General features: G+C 45.9%; 1 protein-coding gene and 1 long non-coding RNA gene across 6 annotated transcripts in view; both read right to left on the bottom strand.

Moving 5' to 3' along the window:
* The window catches only part of LOC310712313, a 72,904-nt gene that overhangs the window by 5,536 nt on the left and 47,971 nt on the right, over nt 1-19,397 (bottom strand). The window lies entirely within an intron of this gene.
* KCTD15 (potassium channel tetramerization domain containing 15) overlaps nt 1-19,397 on the bottom strand; it is a 70,570-nt gene that overhangs the window by 5,536 nt on the left and 45,637 nt on the right. For all 5 annotated transcript variants that reach the window (XM_083515210.1, XM_083515209.1, XM_083515212.1 and 2 more), the window contains exons 3-4: nt 16,537-16,681; nt 6,661-6,966 (exon numbers count right to left, since the gene is read on the bottom strand). In XM_083515210.1, the coding sequence (XP_083371336.1) occupies nt 6,661-6,966; nt 16,537-16,681 (451 nt within the window). The remainder of the gene's footprint in view (nt 1-6,660; nt 6,967-16,536; nt 16,682-19,397) is intronic.

Consider the following 19,397-nt stretch of genomic DNA (forward strand, 5'->3'; position numbering starts at 1 on the left):
TTACCTAAATTTGAAGAAATTACCTGAATTTCTTCCGAATGCTGTCACTGACTACATACTCACAATGTAAGAGCCTCGACACAAAAGGAAATAGGAATGGGTTGGGAGGAGGAAAGCAGCCTTGGAGCTCCACTGGCTAATGGGTGGGGCCAGGCTGGTCTCCCCATGGCCTTCTATGCACAATGTTTCCTTGTCCAGCCAGACGACAACCCTGTGAAACAGGCCAACTTTAGGAGGAAAGTGATGCTCAGGGATGGAGTCTGACTTATAAATTGCTATCCATTTTGTCCACAGCTGAAGATGCACTTGAGCTCATGCCTTCTGTATCCAGCCCTACTCACTGGCTTTCCTTTTTCAAAGCCATCTCAGCTTCCTGCAGATGGACGCTATTTCATTTGTGCATGTTGCCCTGCAAAGTATTTTGGTCTCGTGGTCCAGAGGTGGTGAAAAGGGCCCCCGAGAGCCAGCTAGACTCTGCATGATACATTTCTGGTCTTTTCAGGATCTCCCAGCATATTATGCAGCGATAATTCTATAACTTATTCCTAAATGACTGCAGCGTGATTAAAGTCTTGCTTACAGCAAACCTCTGCAGAAAAACCCAAATATTAATCAAACAAACAAGTACTCTGCAGGGCAGTTCAGTACATTATGGAGTAAAATACTGGCTGGTAGTGATATTGATGCTACCTCTTAAGGAAAAGCAACGTTGGGGCTTCAGTCATCATAAAATGAGGCCATAACTCATCATTAATATGCTGTGCTAGATGGGGGGAGAAAAAGCAGCAGGCTGTTATGAGCATCTTCTTTACTGGTGTAACCATTCTGGCCGCTAAGGGATTTTCCTACCAAACAGGTTGGGGTATTCAGGGTGTATGTGTGCTGTTAATGTGCCTGTGTTTATATTCCTGCCCGTGCCCTTCAGCCACCTAAAGTAAGTCCTCACCGCTAATCTCAACTGGGCAGCCAGTCAGAATGGCTGCTCAGCACTCCACCTCTGGGATGCCACCTGGCTTGTGGTATCAACCTGAGCTTTGAAGGGGTTCAAGGACACCTCCATGGCCCAGCAGAACTGCAAGCTCCTACTTGGCTCCAAACTGGGTGTTTTCCCCCTGCATCCATGAGAAGAGCCTGTTGGATCAGGCCAAAGGCCCATCTAGTTCAGCATCCTGTTCTCACAGTGGCCAACCAGGTGTCCCAATGGGAATCCCACAAACAGAACCCCAGCACAAGAGCCCTCTCCCCTCTTGTGGTCCCCAGTAATTGGTATTCAAAAACATTTCTGCCTCCGAAGAAGAAGCGTTTGAATTTGATATCCCGTTTTATCACTACCTGAAGGAGCCTCAAAGCGGCTAACATTCTCCTTTCCCTTCCTCCCCCACAAGGTGAGTGGGGCTGAGAGACTTCAAAGAAGTGTGACTAGCCCAAGGTCACCCAGCAGCTGCATGTGGAGGAGAGGAGATGCGAACCCGGTTCACCAGATTACGAGTCTATCGCTCTTAACCACTATACCACACTGGCAAGCATAGGGATCGTGGCTAGTAGATATCAATAGCCCTCTCCTCCATGTATTCATCTAACCCTCTTTTGGTGGCCATTGCTCCCTCCAGTGGGTCCCATCGTTAAACTATGTGCTGAATGAAGAAATATAATACGAAGCGCAAATGTCACTGTTTCAAAGGACAGCCAAGCAAGATGAACATTCTCTGACAATAAAATGCTACAGCAGGCTTATAAATAAATGCTTGGTTCAACAACTTAAGAACAAACGAGGCGATTCAGTTACTCCAGAACACAAAATTCATAAGCAATGTAGCGACACATGACAAGGGGATTATCAAATAATAAAAAGCTGCCGTTGTGTCAAAAGCGATACACCTCATTCCAGGTCCCCCCAACACTGCTCTGGCTGCCAATATACTAAAGCAGGAAGGCTGGGAACCTTTTTGCAGTTGAGGGCTGGGGAATGAAAAGTGACTGCTTGCAAGTTTCCAACAGGCATCTGGCTGACCGCTGAGAGAACAGGATGCTGGATTAGATTGGCCATTGGCCTGATCCAGCAGGACTCTTCTTAAACACATAGGTTCAGTGCTCTCCCCAGAATCCTAGACCTACCAAATCCCCCTACAGAGCACAGATTATATGGTTTGCCAGAGGTGATTATAAATATTTCGGTGAACTCCTCCATCCTTTCCTTTCTCCCTCCTGCTTTCAATTCCAAAGTCTCCATTTCACTTTCTTTTGGTAGGCAACAGACAGGCCTCCTTTCCGCCAGCCACTTGGGCTTCCCAAGTCATGCCAGGCAAAGCTGAGCTTTGATCTCTTCTCATGGCTTCTCTTGAACCCTGCGAGCATTGACTGGCCCTGGGACAGTGTTCGAGGAGGCAAACATCTGCCTCGTTCCCCTGACTTCTGCCCTGATCTTGTATCACTTCGCAATGCAAGAATGTGAAAGGACCCGAGGGAGAATGAGCAAAAGGCCTAGAAAGAAAAAAATACCCTTTTCGGGTAAAGATTAAAAAAATGAAAGGCGGGATGGGGAGAAGAGATAACAGTGCACCTGCTTAAAGCACCCGGAATGACCATCACACAGTTTTGGAGAAAATTAGACATGGCCCACCTTACTACTTGGTACATGCTGGAAAAACTAACGAATAAGCTGAGAGTCCTTAGATGTGAAAGAAAGAAGAATGATTCCGTACCTGTTTGGTCTGATTTTATTTCATTTGTAAGCAAGAAGGAACATGGCTGAGGACCTCCCCCAACCCCACCGTGGCCTATGAATGAATATGGCTAATTCAGCAACTCAGGGCATTTGAATACTTTAATTCATGTTTTGTGACCACAGACAGACAGATATGCTTCTGAATACTAGCTGCTGCAAACCACAGGAGTGGGCAGTGCTCTTCTGATTGGGTCCTGCTTGTGGGTTTCCCAGAAGAAGTATCTGGTTGGGCAATGTGAGAACAGGATGCTCTCTGCAGGGGCCATTTGGCTGATCCAGCAGCCTCTTCTTATGTGCCCTTCCCTTGCCACACTTTTAGGCTGCAAGCAACCCAGAGCACGCTTCCCCTTGACGCATGTTTCACTGAAATCAATGGGAGCAATTTCCAAGTTCACAGTGTTCAGAACTGAGACGTCTCCCGTTGTTTCTCTGGGGCTAAACATCTCCAATTCTGCCAGTCTTCCCTCCCGGAAACTGCCTTCAAGACAGATCCCTTTAGAATCATTCTCATAGCTCTCCTCTCCCAATTTGTTCAAAGCCTTCTTGAAGTGTGCTGCTACCCAGAAGGAAACACTCTAAAAGAGATCGTCTCTGTGGCGAGCAGAGCACGATTTCCCAAGTTTTGGAAACAGAACATCTCTTGTCATAAACTGGGGGAGGCCTTGGCCTTTTCAACCACAGTGTTATATGGCTGAATTTGCTATGTGTTGTAACGATGCTTATGGTCATTATGTTTTTGCAAGGAAAAATGGCATTTCTGGTATCTGTGATTTTACAAGAAAACCTACAATGGGAGGGATGCATTTTGCACCAAAAAAGAAAAAGGGTCCTTTCCAGCCATTAACATTAGCAATGTTCAGGACAATAAGTCATGAATTAGCAACAGAAATGTGAAGCCCTGACCCCATAATTCTTAAGAGCCAGCGTAGTATAGTGGTTAGAATCTCAGACTAGGACCTGGGGTTCAAATTCCTACTCAGTCACTGGATGATTTTGGACCAGTCACTGCCTCTCAGCATAGCTCACCTCACAGTGTTGTTGTGCAGATTAAATGAGGAGAGCAAGAATTGTGTACGTCACCTTGCGCTCCTTGGAGAAAGAGGTGGAATATAAAACCCTACAGGTTAAGTCTTTTTTAGCATGGAAATACAATTTCTCTGGTTTTGTGTTATGTCATGTCCCCCACGGCAGCCATTTTGTGACTGGTGCCTACAGCACTGTTTCAAAATGTCCTCTCGGTCTAAAACCTGGACCGACCTTTGCTGTGGTAAGTTTACCTCATCAACCTTGTCACAAAACTTGTTGGTTTTATTTATTTACTTAAAAGCACTTCTATTTTCTGTTATAAAAAAGACGTAAAAATAGGAATTCACAAATAACAAGGTTGAATCTCATTGGCCAGGGAAACTCTGTGCCAAGAGATATGTCTTCACATGATGTGGGACACAACTGATGGATGCTGCCTCCATCAGAAGGAAGGTCATCTCACAGAGAAGGGCAAATGGCAGAAAATGCCTGCTTTCTAGTTCACTGCCCTGCAGTGTTTTGTAAGGTGTGCCTGCCACTTTGCCACTGAAAATAGTCTTTGAAATGCATCACGGGATAATGTAACATATATCCTGAATTATTTTTCAGCTAAAATGGACAGCAAGCTCGCAAGCACCCGCTTCTGTGACACCACAATTTGCAACACCTGATGTTTGCAGCAGACAAAATTTGCAGGTGTCGTCGAGAAAGAGTCTATACATAGCAGAGGGTGTTGTGCGTCTTCATTAAACAGAACAGAATGAACTCCATCCTCTGTTCTCGTTCAAGAGCTGTGCATTTTAAAAAGGTCGTACAGGGCTTAACGATTCCATTTTCTGAGAAAGCATTTGTGACTAGGATGTGGGGCGAGTCCTCTCTCTCCAGTTATGAATTCAAGCCAGTCTGGTTACCGCCCCCCCCCCATTAAAAATCGTAAAATGGAATTCAGAATTAAGCAAGTATCCAGATGCAGAATGTGGACCTTCAAAATTCTAAGCCAGCCTTTGCCAACACCTGGCACCTTCCAGATGTTTTCGACAGCAACTTCTGTCAGCCAAATTGCAACCCGAAACATCTGGAGGGCACTGTGTGGGCAAAGGCTGTCCTGAACCTTGAGGACAGATTGCTGTCACAGTTTCAAATCCCCTGCCTAACCATCAGCAAGCCAGAGATTAACACTGAAGACTCTGTCGCTATGGAGGGCTTGGATGTTTGTTAACCTGAAATGAATTACCATTTAGATTTAGATGGGGCAGGGAACAACCCCGGGGTATAAAACAAGAAGCTTTGCCCTACAACTTGTTGAAGAGAGACCTCACTATCATAGAATCATAGTTGGAATAGACCACAAGGGCCATCGAGTCCAACCCCCTGCCAAGCAGGAAACACCATCAGAGCACTCCTGACATATGGTTGTCAAGCCTCTGCTTAAAGACCTCTAAAGAAGGAGACTCCACCACACTCCTTGGCAGCAAATTCCATGGTCTAGCCCAAGAGGTTGCCAACCTTTTTGGGCATGTGGGTACAGCTGTAAGCTGGAGAAGCTGTTGTGGGCACCATCCCCACCCACCTATTCTATTGGCTGCAATAAAACACTTCTTTCAAAGGTGTTTTCTGTGGGGGGAGGGGACCCTATGGGTGCCAGTGAAGGCTTCTGTGGGTGCCATGTTGGCAATCCCTGCTCTTGCATAAAGGATAACAGACTGGAGAAACGATGTGCCTTGTTTGGGTTGACAAAGCCACAATGTTTTTTTATTTTATTTTATTTTTTAAAGGCCATAAGCCAGCTTTTTGAACTGCATACTGCTCTTCACCTGGGCCAGGTATTCAGAGCAATAAAATTCCAACCACCCAAAGTGCCACAGTGACATGTTTTGCAACTGACTTCACTTGGTTTCTCGCTGTAGCCTGAAGCCCATTTGCTCTGCCCAAAACATCCTCTGCCAATGGAGGCCTTTCCACGCTCTACTCCCCCCTGCCCGTGCCCCCTGCCAAACATCCTGAGACAGGCAGCTGGATGCTCAACTCTCCCAATGAAAATGCCCTCATTGCTCTGGTCCTCGCTAATGAGTGTCAAACTATCAAGGCTGCTCAGTGCCAAGGTCCGCTGTAGGGTAGCCCTCCCATGGGCGAGCTCCCCTATTTAGGGCGGGGGAGAAAGCCGTTCAGAGGGGTTTGCCAAATCACAAACTTACATTTCTCGCATCCTACCTATCCGTCTTTCCTTGTTTCATATGTTAATTTTAAAATCTTAAATAAAAAATAAAAAGGAAGAAAAGGGGGGGGGGGAATAACTAACTCAATCAAACCCCCATAAAAACCTTTGAGTATAAAGTGGAACACATTTTGTTTAAAATACTCTGGGCAATTTTTATAGAACATCCTCTTGAAGGGGAAAAAAAGTGCAGAGATCATTTTTTTAAGTCCATCCCGGAGGCTCTATCATTTAATTATGAGTGGGACATAAATTATGCATTTACACATTGTTGCGTTTTCTATAAAGTGGCATGGAGAAGCAGCTCCCCCTCCTTCCTTTCCTCCTTTCCCCTCTTCTTCTTCTTTTTTTGTAGTTTTGGTACACTCTTTTTTCTTCCTAGGGGCACTTTGGAGGGAAGAAAGGACTGCGGGGTATGAGCTGATGAAAAAAAATTAGCATTTGTCAGCCTAACGCCATTATGAGATCAGCATGGTGCTAACACACACAAAAATCTAAATCTCTCTTTCTCTCCCCCACCAACAACTTAGACTTAAGGGAAAAGGGAAAGGGAGAGAGAGGAAAAACGTCCATGATCTCACCAGGCAAAAAATGCCTCCTTCTTCCAGTGACACAGAGGCAATTGGGCAGAAGGGACTCATCTGCTTAGTACTGAACGTGAAAAGAAAATGATAGAACGGATGAGGCCCATTACCTGCACCGAATTCAACCGACAGTATCCGTTCAAAGGAAACCTAATGACGTGGGTGGGGTCTTGGTTCCAGCCTGCGTTGACCGAGTTGCACATGACGTCCCCTGTCTCTGGGAAGATCTCCTCGATCAATGCCTTCTCTCCGCTCAGTGCAATCCTTTCCCCGAGATCCGGAGTCACCCTTACAACCAAGCAGTCACAGGGCTGGAAGTGCTTCCTTTGTTCCTTCTCCTGCTTCCATCGCTCCAGCTCCTTGATCATCGGCTGCAGCTGGTAGTACTTGGCCTCTTCGTATAAAAGATTAAAATCCTTTTAAAAAAGGAGAGAAAGAGAGCTTACGTATCTCAGCACTTATGGATTTCATATATCTAAATCCAAATCTCTATCTATACAGTCGTACCTTGGAAGTCGAACGGAATCCGTTCCAGAAGTCTGTTCGACTTCCAAAACGTTCAAAAACTAAATCATGGCTTCTGATTGGCTGCAGGAAGCTCCTGCAGCCAATCAGAAGCTGTGGAAGCCCCGTCGGACGTTCAGCTTCCAAAAGAATGTTCGCAAACTGGAACACTCACTTCCGGGTTTCTGCGTTTGGGAGCCAAAACGTCTGAGTACCAGGGTGTTCAGGATCCAAGGTATGGCTGTATCTATATCTATACACATGGGTAGGCAAACTAAGGCCCAGGGGCCAGATCCGGCTCAATCACCTTCTCAATCCGGCCCGCAGACGGTCCAGGAATCAGCATGTTTTTACATGAGTAGAATGTGTCCTTTTATTTAAAATGCATCTCTGGGTTATTTGTGGGGCATAAGAATTCATTCATTCCCCACCACCCAAAAAATATAGTCCGGCCCCCCACAAGGTCTGAGGGACAGTGGACCGGCCCCCTGCTGAAAAAGTTTGCTGACCCTGTCTATACACATAATCTGTCTGTGAAGAGGAAATTATGCATGTAATCTCCAAAGGGCTTTGGGGAATGTGCATATCTCAACTGAATTTTGTACATTTTCTGGTCAATGTGCACAGTCTCCAAAAAAAAGCCTTGCCTCCATCTCTATTTCAGAACTGTGCAATCTGAATCCTGCAGGCTGCTTCTGTCCACTTCCTGATCTTACGGGTATCACAATACCCTCTTCACAGATCAGCCAAGCAGTGAGAAGAAGGGGCGGGTTTTCCAGAAATGTTATTTTCTGGCAGTCCAGCCTTTTCCCACCACTCTCAGTTGTTCCTCAGTCAGCTGAGCAGCACAAGGGGGGCTGCAGGGAGAAGAAAAATGTGACCCGTCCCATCCTACAAACCTGACAGAAACGATCCCTCTCCACCATGCTGCTATTAAACTGAGGTAAAAGCTCAATCACAGCATGGAATCCGTCATCGTGGGGATTTTAGTGGAAAGAAAAGTTCACCAGGAAGGGTTACCCACACAGGAAAAAGTGCTGGGAAATGCATCGTTTCCACCAGGGAGGAGCTGCCTCCATCTTGTGCTCCAAGGGAAGAACCTGGGCCTTGAGGTGGAGGAGAGGATTGAGGTAAGCACAGCCCTGCTTGAAACAGCCTGCCTGAAGGCTATCCTTGCCCCAGCCCTTTCTGTAACCATTTGAGCTGGATGGTGCCCCTGCTTGAATGCACACCGCAGCTCTGAAAACCATGGAAATGGGAGGACCTTAAGGGACTACTGTACCCGTAGCAGAAATAACAGTGCTTAATAAAGACTATTCCAATGCAACACACTGGATGTCTGAAGCTAAGGAGCTGGCTGCTCAGTTCAAGTCAACATATGGAATTCAAGATCTAGACTCCAAACTCAGCCACCCTAAGCCCCCTTAGTTCCCCCTTGCCTGCCTGCATCTTTCCTGGCAACAACACACAGCTCCCTAATAGTCTCCTGTTCAATTTGCACCTTGGCTTCTCCTTTCAAAAACTCTTAAGTTTCCACAATCTCTTGTGTCCTCAGGCCTCTTCCTAAATTGTCCCACTCTCCTGAGCCACCCTTTCTCTTGACCAACTTCCCCAGTTGGTCCAACTCCTCTCTCCTTCCCTCAACAACATACACACCCCTCTCCTGACCATAAGTACTTCCTTGCCTCTGAGTGCCATCCTTTCAATTCCTTGGGTCCCAGGGGAACCTCTTTTCAGTTCTGTTCGTAGTAAAATATTTCAATCCCAACCAAACTGGCAACTCTCATTTCCTCGCAGAAGATGGACAGCAATCATTCCCTGAACAACTGACGATTTCACGTCACAGTCTTCACGGCTACAAGCACAATTCAATACAGTTTCTCTCATGATCTTTTGACAATCCCCCTAAAGGAAGGTGCTACTATGCCCTTAATGTTGGGGGCTGAGGCTGGGGGAAAGGGAAGCTGCTGAAAGGAGGTTCATTGTAGAGGTGTGATTTGAAACTTCCTGGTTCTTAGCTGTGTGTGTTTTGGTTACTATGCTAAATGAGCTCTCATGGAAAAAGAACACTCATCCGCCCATGGAAATCTGGCAAGCAAGCTGACTGCAAAAAAAGCCATCCTTTGGAATTCCCCACTACAGGACAGTGTTCAGGCAAAGCATTTCACAATGTTCCTCAAATACTTGGCAGCCAGCCCTACGGCACGACAAGAACTTGAATGAAGCTTGACTTAACCACACCCACAGAGTACAGGAAGTCTCATCTTAATATCTACAATGATAAGAGTCAGTTGCAAAGCCAAAGATCTCACTGGGGCTCACTGGGCCTTCTTTTAACCCCTCCAGAAGTTTTGGACTGCAACTCTTATCATTAGTCCAATGTAGCATCCGACTTCCTTTTGAGTGTGTTGAGAGAAGCCTGCTTTAAGTTAGCAGAAGCCTGTCTTAAAACTTGGCTTTTCCTTCATTCTCTGGGGTAAAGAAAAATGTGCAAATTATTTCTGGTGGCTTTTCTTTTTGCATCAGATATATTACATTCTGGGATCCTGTTAAGACCCTGCCAATCTTAGGGTCCTGGTAGAAAATGAGAAGGAAGGAAGGTTCTGCACTTAGGCAGGAAGAACCAGCTGCACAAATATAAGATGGGAGACACCTGGCTTACTAGTAGTACAGGTGAAAGGATCTAGGGGTCTTGGTGGATCACCAGCTTAACATGAGTCAACAGTGTGATGCAGAAGCAAAAAATGCTAATGCTATTCTAGGCTGCATCAACAGAAGTATAGTGTCCAGATCAAGGGAATCCATAGTACCACTCTATTCTGCCTTGGTCAGACCATACATGGAATACTGTGTCCTGTTCTGGGTTATCACAATTTAATAAGGATATTGACAAGCTGGAAAATCAGAGGATGGCAACCAAGATAATCAAGGGTCTGGAAACCAAGCCTAATGAGGAGTGGTTGAAGGAGCTGCGTATGTTTTGTCTGGAAAAGAGGAGACTGAGAAGAGATATGACAGCCATGGAAGATGGAGCAAGCTTGTTTTCTCCTGCTCTGGAGGGCAGGACTCGAACCAATGAAAAGAAAGGAGATATCAACTAAACATCAGGAAGAACTTTCTGATAGTAAGAGATTTTGACAGTGGAACAGTCTCCCTCAGGAGGCTGTGGACTCTCCTTCACTGGAGGTTTTAAAGCAGGTTGACTGGCCATCTGTCATGGAAGCTTCAGCTGAGATTCCTGAATTGCAGGGGGTTGGACCTTGGGGTCCCTTCCAACTCTACAATTCTATGACTTTCTCATTTTGATCTTTTTCAACATTCCTTTTGAGAATATATATATATATATATATATATATATATATATATATATATATATATATGACGCTTTCCTTGAAGGTGGTGTTTCTTGGTTGAATAGTCTGCCAATTCATGCCCACCCCCACAAACCCCTTCAGTATATCTTCAAAAGTTTTCACCTACTGATCGCGCAAAAGAGTTGCAGCCTCTCCCAGTAATGCAAAGTTTTCAAAGCTGCTCCCAATTTGTTTCTGGCCCCTCTTCAAAGAACTTGCTTTGACCCACAGAGACCTTGGTTCCTGAAGGATTCCCTTTCTCCATATGTACCTAGCTGTAGCTAGGTCCTTTGAGCAGACCCTTCTTCAAATGCCCCATTAATCTGAGGTTTGAAGGGTGGTGAGGCCTGGAACTTTACACCCTCCCTTGAGGAGCCCCACATGCCCTAGTGATGGGCCCATTGAGGTCTAATGCCACACCCATTGTTCAGAAAAGGAGCCGGATGCCTGATTATCACACCAGTGACTTTTAATTTTCACCTAAGAGAAGGGCCTTTTGTCCATGTTGACAGGGCAGCACCCAAGACAGCCTTGAAAGGCAGGTGTGAGATTTTGTTCCCAGCCTTGCTGCGCCCGGGAGTTTGCTAACACCCCTGCTAATCTGATGCTGCTCATCTGATACAGGGATGATTTCACTCCCACTTTGTACTGATGACTTAGGGCAGAAAATGACAGACTCCAGCCTGGAAAAGTGCTGACATGGAAAGAAATGGCAAGGAAACCTGAAGCACCTTCTTTGCAGCTCCCTGCAAGGGGCAAATAGCAACCCACAGGGTCCGTCAGCTAACAGAGTCCAACTGGCTGAGATGTGTTCAGTGGCTGCTAACATTAACAATGTTCAGGAGTCTGCATACGAAGCACACATTCACAGAAGCCTCTGCTTGGCTGTAGTAGCTCTATCAGCTGCTACAGGCATCCGGAGCCCCTCCATTCCAGCCTTCTCAGCAGTGCCAATGGTGCTCCCCTGAATATGGCTCTTGGCTGAGAGATGTTCTTGCTTTACGCCTTCCTGTGTTTAGCACGAAGGTCTGTGCAGGGTCTCTTAGTGCAGCTAAGGAACCCTGCAAAGATATTCCTTCACACTCAACAGGCACAAGTATCAAGACACCTGGAGACCTTGGCTGCCACCTCCCCCTGCCCCAAATTTAAGCCCTCTCATGTACAGATGAAAACCTGAATGGATCTTGTGTAAGAAACAGATGCCCAGGCTTGCTCCACCAGTTACACTAAAAATGACTGAATCTTGAATACAAGAGGGTGGCTAGGCAGATTTGGCCACTGTAATATGCAGACAGCCACCAGTCCTTAGTGTGGGCTATGGGACTCCTGTGGCTCTAGGTTGCTCTTGGGATTGGGCTACCTGCCCAGAGACATCCCTGTTCAGGAGGCTAAGAAAAACAGCTGCTTTGAGCAACAGATAATGGGGGCTACTAAGGGTGGCCCAATTGGGCTGGATGCACCAGTATGTTCTCTGAAATGAATGGAAGCCCCACAAGAGTATGGCAGCCCCATATTCATTTGTCTTGGACTCCTAGGATGTCCATGTGTGAGGGCAAATGTACCTGGAGGCATCATGCAATCTCTACAGGGAAGCTGTTTTGTGGGTGTTTGTAGGTCCAGGACAGACCTTCTTCTTCAGAATAGACATTATCAATTGGGGGGGGGGGAGATCAGCCTGGATGAAACCCTGGCTCCCTTCCAAACCTGCAATCCTGTATCTCTGACGCTAGAATGTATAAGAGGGAACCTGTTGGACTGGTCAAACCCGTCTCTTTGTCTATTTCTTCATGCAGTGCATAGCTAAACTATGGAACTCATTTCCCCCAGGAGGCAGCAATGGCCACCAACCTAGACAGCATTAAAAGAGGATTAGACAAATTCATGGAGAAGGCTATCAGTGGCTACCACCCATGATGGCTATGTTCTGCCTCTATGGTTGGAGACAGCAATGCTTCTGAATACCAGTTGCTGGAAACCACAGGAAAGGAGACTGCTCTTGTGCTCCGGTCCTAATTGTAGGTTTCCCACAGTCATCTAATTGGTCACTGTGGGAACAGGATGCTAGACTAGATGGGCCGTTGGCCTGATCCAGCAGGCTCTTCTTATGTCAAGCTAAGTACCCAACTTCTGCATCTTAAGTGAGTTCCGTTGTCAGAGAAATAAAGGGTTGGGCCTTCCCCACCCGGTTGGCCTGTAGAAGAACAATAGCTAGATAAGTTGTTGTGTGTGAGAGTAGAAAGCTGGATGCTGGAGACACAGAGACATGTCCTGCTCTGTGGTAGGCCTAAGCTGAGCTTTGGGGCTTCTCTGGGAATCAAATGGAGAAGCAAGATCTGTTGGGGTTTCAATGCTGTCAGCTTCTCCATCCAATGCATAGGTTATGTACCTTGGGTTACATACGCTTCAGGTTACATACGCTTCAGGTTACAGGCTCCATTAACCCAGAAATATTACCTCAGGTTAAGAACTTTGCTTCAGGATGAGAACAGAAATCGTGCTCTGGCGGCGCGGTGGCAGCAGGAGGCCCCATTAGCTAAAGCAGTGCTTCAGGTTAAGAACAGTTTCAGGTTAAGAACGGACCTCCGGAACAAATTAAGTACTTAACCCGAGGTACCACTGTATGTGGAAATAAAACCATGCGTCCTAAAGAAACCACAGTCTCCGCTGACCTTCGTTCCAAGGAAACCAAACCCTGGGGGAAGTGCTTGGAACTCCTGTAGCCTCTTACAACTCGGTGGCTGGGATGGCACTTAACAAGACTCTTTCTGCACAGGCAGGCTTGTGCCTGGGTCTCAGCGCATGTAGAGTGACTGGCGCATGCTAGGTGAATTGCAGGGGGTGGGGGAACAGAGGAAGCCTGTAGAGCCAAGCCTGCACCCCATACCTTCTGCTTGCTACATGAAACAACTTTGCACTCCTCTGACTCAATGGAGCGACAGCAGTGAGCGACAGGAAGGACCCCTGAGCCAGTAATTGCTGCTGTATTTACAATTCACAAGCCCATGAAAACTGTATTAGATATTAGGAAAAGGTGCTCTCAAGGGGTGGGGGGAGGCTGTCAAAGGTAGAGCACTTTCAAGTCTCATCTTATTAGCAACTGGAACTGTAGTTAATATTCACTGTAAACACACCAGTCAGATGCGATAATAGAGACTCGCTAGCTAGGAACTCATATGCAGCTGCCTCCGTAGCTCAGCCTGAAAACAACACTTAAAAATTGCAATCCTCAGAGGCAGAAATTCTCAAAGTATATATTTGGAAGCGGTCCCGCCGAAATCTGAGGATCGACAACTTCCTGTGTTGTTTGCACCATTCTGCCTCCCAGCCAGCACAAAAATACTTCTGTAGCCCTCTAGTCTCAGCGTTTTTTAATTCTCTCCTGAACTTCTAAGTACAGGCAGACTTCTAAAATAGAGCCAGTGTGGTGTAGTGGTTCAGAGTGCCAGACTAGGATCTCGGAGACCAGGGTTCAAATCCCCATTCAGCTATGAAGGTCACTGGGTGACCTTGGGGGGGGGCAGTTGCCACTTCTCAGCCTAAACTACCTCACAGGATCATGGTGAGAATTAATTGAGGCGTGGGCTTGATGAAGCATGTAAGCCCCCTTGGCCTCCTTGGAGAAAAAGGTGGGATATAAATGCAACAAACAAACAAGCTCATATGGATCATCGGAGCCATGGGGAACCAGCACATAACTGTGCAGCTTGGCTCCCTGCCTGAGGCAACCCAGTTCTGTGTGGAGACAGGTGACTTCCAAAACAATGAAAAATAGCTGAGTTTTTTTTGCGGGGGGTGGTTTATCTGACTTTGGAAGTCCCACACTCACCTTCCTCTCCCTCCCTTTCAGCAACCTCAGCTCCTCCGATTCCCCACAAAGCCCCTCCTCTGTAAAAGCCCCTTACCCATCTGAGCTGGTGGTGGGAGCAGCAGTAGCAGCCCTCAGGTCACTCTGCAGTTAAGAGGCAAGGAGGAAGGTCTCTCATTCTCCCCCTCCCCCAGTGTTCTTGGGAAAGCTGTCCAGGGTGCTGGAGGGGGAGTATTATTGGCCTGACTAGCTGGATATAAACTTTCCACCACTTCTAAGGTATAACTGCATGTTCTCTTTTTGTATTGTTTAACTCTCTAATGTTTCAGAAACTACTGGCTGCCAATTAGCTACTGGGCTGGATTCAAAGTGCTGGCATAGACTGGGACCTTGATGCCTCAATGATTGCCTCACTCCTTATATATCCAATGGATAACTGCTTTCTGCACGATCCTACTGCAGATACCATCTCTCTAGGACAGTGGTTCTCAAAGGGTGCCGTATGTCACATTGGTGGGGCAGGAAGAATCAAGGACAATCAAGGAAACATTTAAACATTTCAGTGTAGCATAGTGTAGCATAAGATAGCATAGTATCAAAAGGGGAAAAAATTATTTGCAGAATATGGATAGGTACCTTTGCAAAATGAGAGCAAGAACATCAAGTGATACTGAGGACAATCCTAGTTGTGATCCAGAACTGCCGTTCAAACAGAGTGCTGGAGAAGACTCGTTTAATTCAACACCAGTAGCAGGCCCAAGCAAACCTCCCCAAAACAAAGTTGGTCGGCAATATGTGGAGAGCTATCTGAGTCTCAGTTTCACATGAAAATGTCCCTCAGCCTATGAGTTTGATCTGTGGTGAGAAGCTTTCCAATTCCAATATGGCCTCAAACAATATAAAAAGACACCTGTTGTTAAAACATGGAAATCTGGCAAATATTCCATCAATAGTTTGAAAGGCCTTTGGAACAGAAGAAATGCCAACGACCTTATTATTATTATTATTATTATTATTATTATTATTAAAAATGAGTAAAAGTCTCAGATAAGATGTAAATTATACCTTACCAAGTGGCTGACTTGATTGCTCAACAGACAAAACTACATAACAGTAATAGCTGAAAAATTGATTAAGCTTGCCTGCAGCTTGATTGTGGAAAAAATTGTTTGGTGATGATGCTGAATGACAAGTTATGGAAATTCCTTTTGTCTGACGAGACAATTTGCAGAAGAATAGTTGATATGTCAGATAATATTGAGAACTGTGTTTCCAAAAGTATGAGGAATGCTGAATTTGCCATTCAAGTTTATGAATCTACTGGCATAATTGGAAAAGCACAATTGCTTGCCTCTGTCAGATTCATTCACAATGATGAAATAATTACACAGTTCCTGCTTTGCAACGAGCTAGCAAAACATACCAGAGGACAATATATTTTCCAACCCTTGTCTGAGTATTTGGGGGAAAGAAAAAAAAGATTTAATGGGATTCTTGTACTGGAATTTGTATGGATGGAGCATAGTGTGTGAAAGGGAATGTGAGAGGCTTGGTGGTACTTGTCAAACAGAAAAATCCAGATGTAATATCAATTCACTGGGTTGTTTTTTTACACAGAGGCATTAATCACCAAGACCTTTCTAGGTGATTTGAAGTTGGTTCTAGATCAGGCTACGCACATTCTGAATTCCATCAAAGCAAAACCACTAAAAAAAGATAGTATGTAGCCAGCTTCGTGTGCTTCTTCTTAATTGTTGTTAGATCCTGATAAATAAGCTAAAAATGAGGAAGTAAAATTGGCTTAGGAAAACTGATCCTGCCTGGGGCTTTGCCTATCCTTTCCCTTTCCCTTTCTGGTATCTATGACAACTAGTGGGCCTGTTTCTTAAGCTGTTGCATCTGCAGCCTAGCATCTGACAAGCACCTTAATGAACAGAAAGGGCACCCTCTGACAGAGCATGCAAGTTCCTGTTGCTCCAACATCAGACCCTTGGCAAAGCAGTCCCTTTAACAATAACACCAGCAACATCTGGGTCATGTGCAGACAAAACCCCACAGTTTCCTAACTATGTTTGGAAACCCTGTTCCAATCTGGTTTACAGCAAACTATGGCTAACCTAAACATTGGTGCATACCGAGAGTAAACCACAGTTAGTTCCCAAAACTGAAAGGGATGGAAAGGGGAGGAGACCACAGACGCATGCAGGCAGCGTTTTTCCAGCCTCAGCATAGTGGGGGAAAGTACACCGGAGAATACAAACTCACTCTGAAATAAATGGCTTAATAAGAGAACAAACTGATTACAGGTTTCTGGCCTGTCTTACCTTAAAGTCTTCTGGGAGCAGCAGTTTCGATGTTCTTAAGAAGCTTAAGATGTATCTGAAAATTTCACCATCTCGATCAATGAAATAATGTTGTTTTAAACTGTCCAACACAATAGGTTCCGTGCCATTAAACAGCCGGCTTATTCTGGGAGGGGGAGAAAAAGGAAAAGGGGTGGGCACAAAATGGGAGTAGATGGTCACATGATCTTGCGAGAATCACAGAATCTTAAGACAGTAGTTTAGCAGATCTGTTGCTGAATCTCAGAAGGCTCTTTTATGGTCACCTGGCCCACCCTTTGCCATCAGGGTTCCTTTCAGATATTTTGGATGCTGGACCTGACAAGAATTATAGTCCAAAACGCCTGAGGGGCACTAGGCTGGCCAAGGGTGGCTTAGTCCAACCTCAAACTCCAAGACAGGAGCTGACAGAAATAGAGTTCACAATGCACAGTAAACTGTGTATAGCACACTCCCCCATTTAACCAACACTATCTTTGTTATGGTGAGTTCATTATTAGGGTAACCCCAAAGATTAACCCAAATTTCCCACAAGGGGAAGGCTGCCCATTACCCACAAAATTATGATTATTATTTTTAGTAGTAGTATGCTGTGGCCGGAAGGTAAGTGGCATTTCCGTGCGCTGCTCTGGTTTCGCCAGAAGCAGCTTAGTCATGCTGGCCACATGACCCAGAAGCTGTCTGTGGACAAACGCCGGCTCCCTCGGCCAGTAAAGCAAGATGAGCACCGCAACCCCAGAGTTGTCCACAACTGGACTTAATGGTCAGGGGTCCCTTAGCTTTACCTAGTAGTGGTAGTAAGATCACAGGGCAATTCACGATATAAAAATACAAATTAAAACCATAAAATAGTATAATAAAACAAAAATAAAACAATACCCCCCTTCCACAGATACATTTAAAACACCACAGAATATTAATCAGCCAAATGCCTGGTTGAAGATAAATGTTTTTGCCTGGCGCCTAAAGATATGTAATGAAGGTGCCAGGAGAGCCTTCCTGGGGAAAGCATTCCACAAATGGAGAGCCACTGCAGAAAAGGCCTGCCACCCTCCAGACCTCTCGTGAGAGAGCCACCCAAAGAAGAGCCTCAGCTGATGATCACAGTGTCTGGGTCAATTCATATGGAGAGAGGTGGTCCTTGAGGTATTGAGGTCCTGAGCTGTTTAAGGCTTTATAGGTAAAAACCAGCACTTTGAATTAGGCCCGGAAACTAACTGGCAGCTGGTGCAGTTGGGTCAGGATCAGCACAATATGTTCAAACTGTCACATCCCAGTGAGCAACCTGGCCGCCGAATTCTGCACCACGGCCACGACCCAGACAGCCCCAAAGTATTCACTTTTGTAAAAGCACACCCTCAAAGAATCTGTCATCCTCTCCTGTCAGTCGCGCTGTTGCAAAGCGTGCTTTGAATCCTAAAAAGAGCCCTCTTCTCAGACTACACTGCCTTCCTTGCAGAAGGAATCCCTCTAGCTCCTTCTCTTTCCCCTCCTAATTTGTTTGCATCTCTCAGGAACCACAAAGGTCCCACCAGAATCGCTAGAGTTTGGGTGTGATTTTTCCACTCGGGTAGTTTGGGGACAGGCAGCTGCCTGCCTCCCTGCATGGCCCAGATCGGAAAAGGCTCTTTTTGATGTTGCGCTGGTCTCCCACTTCATGTATAATTTTCTTTCCACTATCGCTCCTAAATCTGGTGTTTCCAGTTCCTTCTAATTTAGTAATCATCTGCAGATTTCATTAGTGTGCCATCTACTCTCTTCTGGATTAATTACAGAGATAGCTGAAGTTGCTGGAGCTCACACAATTCCCTGCTGAACGCCAACGGAAGGTCCCACCCTTCTCTGGAACCCACCATTTGCGGCTGGTCACTCCCTGTCTTGTTTACAGATTCACCACCCCAGAACCAAGGCAGGTGACACATACATGGAATTGTTTGGCATTTGAATTAATTAGGTACTTGTCCAATATGTATTTGCAAATCCCAGTGCACAGTCTGTTTCTCTCCTGCTCCCCTTCCCTCTCCTCACCACCACAACCACTAAGCCACAGCTATTATGAAACGGTATCAAATAAAACAACTCAGGTAAGGAATAAAGGTAGTGACTATTTTGTGCCTAATTGATGTGTGACCGTAAATGCATAGGTACTTTTGGACCTGGAAGAGGGCAGAATGGGGCGGGTTTATGTGCATGGTAGCCAGGGGTGGAACCTGCACAGAAAATGTTTGCCGTCTGTATAGAATGTCAGGCACAGTCACATGCTACATGGAACACAGTTATGAGTTTGCCCAGCTCAGAATTGTGGTTCTCCAGAGTCCCAGATGAGATTCTCTCCCAGCCCTACCTGAAGATGTCGGGGACTGAACCTGGGAGGTTCTGCATACAAAGCAGTTGCTCTGCCACTGAGCTACAGCCCTTCCGCAGCTCGGTGGCAATTTCTCCTCTTACACAAGCCAGGGTCAGCAATTGCTATGGCCCTCTGGAACGTGGGCAGCTCCACACTCGGCAAGGCAGCCTTCCGTCACAACAGCTTGTGTGGATGGCTTGCCCGTGACTTGCATTCACAACCCCGGGAACGTTGGAGTTCCCAGCATTCCCAGGTTTCAAGACGAGGATTATGTCACTTGATGTGCTGCCTATGGAGAATGTTTCTGGAGCCATCCTTATTTTCTCAAGATCATTTGCTTTCTGTCTGATTCTCAGCTCAGGGGAAGCCCTTAGGCCATAGGTCTATTGCTCTGCTGACTTGGGATGACATTGTCAAAACAAAACAAAACAAAACAAAACAAAACAAAACAAAACAAAACAAAACAAAACAAAACAGCATTATTTTTTAGGTAAAG

Source organism: Podarcis liolepis (assembly GCF_965112155.1).
Source record: "Podarcis liolepis genome assembly, chromosome: 7".
NCBI classification, from domain to species: Eukaryota; Metazoa; Chordata; class Lepidosauria; order Squamata; family Lacertidae; genus Podarcis; species Podarcis liolepis.